This window comes from Phaethon lepturus, unplaced genomic scaffold (genome assembly GCF_000687285.1).
Source record: "Phaethon lepturus isolate BGI_N335 unplaced genomic scaffold, ASM68728v1 scaffold1209, whole genome shotgun sequence".
Taxonomy (NCBI): Eukaryota; Metazoa; Chordata; class Aves; order Phaethontiformes; family Phaethontidae; genus Phaethon; species Phaethon lepturus.
Window position 1 is genome coordinate 25,796 of NW_010560980.1, and position 6,157 is coordinate 31,952.

Below are 6,157 nucleotides of genomic sequence, written 5' to 3' on the forward strand. Positions count from 1 at the left end.
TATACATTGTACAGTCATCTTCAGGGAACTCTTCTTTACTCTGCAAAAAATAAGAGTCACACAACATTTGACTCAATGCAACAATATAAATATTACAGTACCGTCCAACACTTCTAAAAATGTTAAAACACTATTAGGTGTGGCTCCTACATCATCTATATGCCTTGTAAAAGCTCCGTGAACTTTGGTTATCAGCTTATGAGATGTTATATTTATCTGGAAGCACCATGGTCTGATCAAAGTTTGTGCTGTTCATAGTCTAGAGTCGCATTCCTAATTCACTTATAAAACTTTTACCTGAATGCATATGAAATGGTAACTGTGAATAAACATAGCTACTACCATTTTATGCAAGTTCACCATCCACAATTGCTAAATAAAGTGGTAACAATATCTTTAAAAGGTAATCTTCTTAAATGAAAGGTCTATCTAGACACATGAACAGGGCACAAATAAAGTTACCAATGTTTTAGCATGTATGCAGAAACAATGGTATGGGATCAAGTAACTCAGTCTTGTGTACAGCTAATGCAGTAATCTCATTTTTGTTATAAGACATCCATTTGGACAACTAAAATCCAGACCTTCCAGTTACGAATCTCACTGTAAAGCACTTGACATTTTAGGACTTCAGCAGTCCTATGCTGTGTTCAACTGTTTTCTTGGTATCTGTTGGCTCTGTGTGTCATCAGAGTGAACCCCTTGTTTATGCATTTAAGGCAAACAAGTATTTTTAATTTGCAGCTTTCATTTTGGAACTTACCTGATTCTTACTATCCCAAAAAGTCACCAAGTACGTGAGCTCCGAATAAATGTCTCTGATCCAAGGAAGATGCTCCACAGATGGGAATGCAGGATGGTAAATATCAACCATGATTTTATCACTCTGCCTTGACAGATCCAGTTTTGGTGGTCCTATTTTTCCTGCAACACATTACACCTTTGCTATTAGGCCAAAGCTTTTAACAGAAAATACACTATTTATAGTTAGATTTCCAAAATGTGTCAGAGATTTGAGAAGAATTACATGTTTATTTCAATGCTGTTAATATCACACAGCTGTGACACTTAGAAGTAACAGAGGCATTTGGATAGATTCATGAATCTGCTTCTAAAATGGAAACAGAGGTTGTCCCTGCAGAATTTCACTGTTAAGCAATCCAACTTTCCTATACACATAAGGCCATAAAAATTCAGCTCACTGACAACAGGGAAAAAACCTGACAAAGCAATTAAAAGTATATATGTGAATGAGAACAAAACACAAAATACTGCTGACTAGATCCCACCATAAATCACACTCAGCTAAAAACAATATTGTACTGAAACAAAGGCTATCTGAAAAATCTAAACAAATCTTATCTTGAGCAACAGTACTTAGGAAGCAATCACCTCCATGAACTTTTGGTGTCTAATGATATGACTGAACATACAAGTTTCTTGTTCAATGGGAAAACGATTTTGTCTCTCTCTTCCATACATGGCTACCAATTTTCTGCAAACTGTCAAACTCTGCATTATTACCATGACTTCTGTCCCTTTGTCAAACACTAGAAACCAGCCACTGATTCCAAGTCAATGGAGTATTGCGTGGGGAGGGAATCACAGCAGAAAACAAAGAGGGACTCCACTTCTTCAGCTCCAGCAATGCAGAAATCCAGCTCTATCTACAGCATAGCTCAAGTCAGGGAGAATCTCATGGGCAATGTTCTGCCTGAAAGCTATACGTTGGGAATGGAGCAAGTGCAAGAGGAATCTCTCAGTCTTTCTTCACCCTGTTTTGTCTGCTTTGCACTGCCCATGCAATGCTGGGGCCTGCCCCACTGTTTTGGGCAGGTTGACCTGGAGTCTAGACACACAGTTTACATTTACAATATTTATGTGGAAAACTGTGATTTCTCCCAAAGGATTTGCATGAAGAATGAGTAATTATTACTTATGCAGCTACAGTGAACTCCCATAGCTTCTAGATAGTGTCCAGACACCCAAAGCTGTCAGTACCTGAGATTATAGTGTCAAGCAAGGCATCACCAACCACCTGAATACTATTTCACTGATGCCTAAAGGTCCACAGCTTCCAGTGACAGTTTCCCACCCTCAACTGCTGTCTGGGACAACAGGCAGGAACATGGGAAGGATGCACAGAGTACACCGTAAGCATCACTTTCTTGCCTTTAGAAGTTTTGAAAAAAAAAAAAATTCAGATACCACAGTGACAGAGCTAACAAGTCCTTATAGAGGCAGAATTACAGAAGTTCCTACTGAACAACCATCATGCTTCACTTCACCCTGGACTCCTGACTTTATGACATTCCCAAATGAGGCACAATAATACAGGGAAACGGATAATTACTAACTTTTTAAATTTTAGGAAAAAATTACAAGGTTTACTTTACAATGGAACTTACCATGCTTTCGAAAAATAAACTCATTTGTCTCTACGTACTCAGACTGTTGTGACGCAACAACAGCTTTAACTCGAAGCCAGTGAGAGGCAAAAAGGTCACGTATTTCCCTTGAGAGATCACAAAAATGAGCTGAAATGTTCACACAAGTTGAGACGATCTTATAGTAACCTAAACTGCAAAACAGATCAAGTAATAATTAGTACAATTGCAATTGCACAATATTGTACAATACACTGCCTGTGACAAAACATCTGAGAGGGTGACCAAGAACTGGCACAGGTTGCCCAGGGAGGTTGTGGAGTCTCCCTGGAGATATTCAAAAGCCATCTGGACATAGTCCTGGGCAATCAGCTCTAGGTGATCCTGCTTGAGCAGGGGGGTTGGACCAGATGACTTCCAGAGGTCCCTGCCAGCCTCAATCATCCTGTTATTTGACAAATTTTGCTTTAATGTACACTTAAGCAACCTTCACCCTACATGACTTCACCACATAGAAACAAAAGAATCTGCCATGGACTGATTGCTTTTACATGCTTCTAGAGACTATCAGGTATAGGAAATGACAAAAGAATAAGAACTTACTTGTAAGGTTTGATTTCCACAATAAAATGAGGAGTTTCAGACATAGGTGGGTACTGCCAATGCAAGACAGTTTTGAAATTTTCAGATGTTACTACAATCTGCGTCGGTAAAGGCACTAGGAAAAATAGAACAGTTGCACTTAGATAAACAGACCGAGTAAAACATAAGAACAGTCAAATATATTTGAGTTATTTAGAAAAGGCAACATGCTAGAAATAACTGGAAAAATTGGACATAAAAACTGCAAACACTTCCCCTGAAATGGACCAGTCTGTCACCAGTACGTATGAGCCCTGCAAGCTGATTTATTATTCTTCTCTCCAACAGAGACAACTTTCTTCCTATTTGCAACCCAGAACCTCAGATAACCAACACCCATTTAAAGCAAGTCCATCAGATAGCCTATATCAGGTTCATAAGCTGTGATGATGATACCCCTATGTTGATATTATACAGATATACCAGCAAGACAGATAGTATCAATTTACTGAAGTTAGAGGAGATTAGCCCAGTTCTTGGCTAAGATTTCTTTTGCTTTTCAAAAACTGAATCAGGGTATAGGAGGGAAGAGGATACCAAAGCTGCAGTATCAGGGTCTGTGCTCCAGGGGAGCCCTACTGAACCCTACTGCCTCCTGACTCAGTCTTGCCAAAATACAGCAGGCCTCCTGGGGAAAGTCTGGATTCAACATGAATTTCTGATAATGCCATTTTTACCACTCCAGCAGTATTTAGAAAGCTGTGATGATAATAATAAACAACGAACATTTGTAAGGAATTTGAACACTGATGCTGTCATGTAGTTCCATATACAGGAAAGCATTTGAAGTACATTCAGTAAACAACATCAGAGGTAATGTAGTAGGCAACACAAAAATAAAAAGCAGCATTGATAGCTTCCTCATATAGCAAGCTTCTGTTCTAAGCACCAACAGTGACAGGGGTATGGGGGGAACTGCTGCAGGTGAAGGAAAATTACATGATCCTGTAACTACTGAAGGCTGTCACATGGCATTCAGAAGAAGAAAAAAAAATTAAGGTCACAACTGATTTTAGTTGTTACTTCTTAGCTTCTCAATGTCTGGTTTGGCATCCTTAATATTCTCTTAATATAGCTTTTGTGAAATGTTGACAGGTAACTCATATTTGACCTGCTCTAGACTGCTGCTTCTTCACATAGCAAGTGCTCCAGCTTCACTCTGTGATATATTGAAGGAAAGTAAACAATTTTCACATCTTGAGACCAAGACCACAAAGGTAACACTCTACAGAAAGCAATACACAGAAGCTGAGATATGCTATTAACCACGAAGATTTGATACATGTAACATACGTCACTGCAAATGGTGCTGTGGTTTAGTTATGTTTTAATATGTACAAAAGTGGTATTTCAGTTACTGGAAAAAAGGAACACAATCATCAAATTCTCAACCACAAAAAAAGAAAAGGTGACAAGTTGACAGAAAAGGTGTCAAAGCACACATATATTACTTCAGAAACTTACTTTTAAGGCACAGTGTAGCAAGTCTTACAAAATTGTACTTTTGTGTACTATTATACTAATAAAACTACACTTAACAGAAAAGTAGCAAATGAAATCCCAGAACGTACTTGAATTGCTAGTAGAAGCTACTGGGAGGTGCTGTTGACACAAGAGGCCTTGCAGAGGGATGTAGATAGATTGGAGCATGATTAATGGGATGAAATTTACCAAGTCCAAATGCTGGATTCTGCACCTGGGATGGAGTAACACTGGGCACAAGTATAAATTGGGAGAGGGGTAGCACGGGGATGTAATACTCTAAAGTACTTGTGAATGCAACCAACTAGAACTAAAAAGAATCTACCAAGTCACTCCTCCACAGCTCCATGAAAGACTACTCAACCTAATTGTCCACTCTTCCACCCAGAGATGATTTTTAACATGCTCCAGCTCTGAGACTACAAAGGAACTAGCAGAAAACAAGTTTTCCTTGTGAAAAGACAACTTTCTTCACAAGCTATACCATCTTACCAGCCACCAGGAATGTCACCACCAACATATCAAGATCTCTGATGGCGCTACAAGTTCGCCTTGATCACTTACAGGAACACTATCAGTTCACCCTTTGCATCGTCAGTTTTAACAACTTTGCTTTCAGTGATCAAGTTAGTGAAGCATTATCTCTCTCTTTCATCTTTCACTCCATATCCTCAAGCAGGCCTAAAGAACATGTTTCAGCATGAGCTGAGAAGCTGAAAGTCATAATTACACTTACAAACAAACAGCAGTCATGAAATAGGTGTATAGCACATCTCATCTCACATCATTATTCTCTGTTTCACATGCCAAGAACTATCTCCCTTTCTTTTTCTAAGGGATGACACCTTATTACTCCTTCTACCACTGCCCTTGTTCTCTATAGGCACCAGCCATCTCGTCTCTCAAGTGGTCTAATGGATATGTAGTAAAGTCAAATGTAAATTGTTCTCAGCTTGTATTTATTTTTGAGGTTTGCTGGTTTTACTTTAAAGCCAGAGAAAGTCAGAAAGCTCATCTCCCTTCCCTAATTGCACTGGTTATTTTCATGGAAGACCATCCCTACCTGCAAACCTCACCTAACCAATCTGAGTGACCAAGGACCTTAACGCTTCAGGTCTTTTAGCAGTAATACACAGAAACTTAGCGCACGTGACAGCAGCTTGAGATGCAGAAGTGAGTGCTCAGCATTGCAACAGTTCAGACCAAAGGATCTCAAAACGGGCATGGAAAATGGATCAGCTTGTGATCACCGATGGAAAGCCTACTTTTAACACCTTTGTCAGACAATTATAGCCCCTTTCTTCAGGTTTGTAATCTCCCCTGTATGCCCCTCCAACCAATCAAATGGTCTTCATTGTCCAGCGCACAGCCTCTTCACTCAGGCTATAGGACTTCTAATGGTTTCTCCTCCAGACAGTACAGGCAGAGCCTTGGAACACCCCAGCCTCATCACACTCCAGCAACAAGACTACAGACTATAGAGAACATCGCAGATTTTCAAAGTGCTAACGCCTACTCTTCATAGATGCTACTTCTGCATACTGCCAGTTAAAATGCCATAATCCTTTATGTGAACACTGTTTTACTTAATCCATAATGAAGCATTAATTTTTTGAACATGTTGCACACTGTTCTATGTTGTTCAG

The 6,157-nt window shown here is 39.4% G+C and overlaps 1 protein-coding gene across 1 annotated transcript in view; it reads right to left on the reverse strand.

Moving 5' to 3' along the window:
- The window catches only part of IFNGR1 (interferon gamma receptor 1), a 15,487-nt gene that overhangs the window by 8,611 nt on the left and 719 nt on the right, over nt 1-6,157 (reverse strand). The window contains 4 exon segments of the mRNA XM_010293811.1: nt 1-40; nt 764-924; nt 2,409-2,581; nt 2,991-3,105. The exon segment at nt 1-40 is cut by the window's left edge and continues 2 nt beyond it. Coding sequence (XP_010292113.1) covers nt 1-40; nt 764-924; nt 2,409-2,581; nt 2,991-3,105 — 489 coding nt within the window.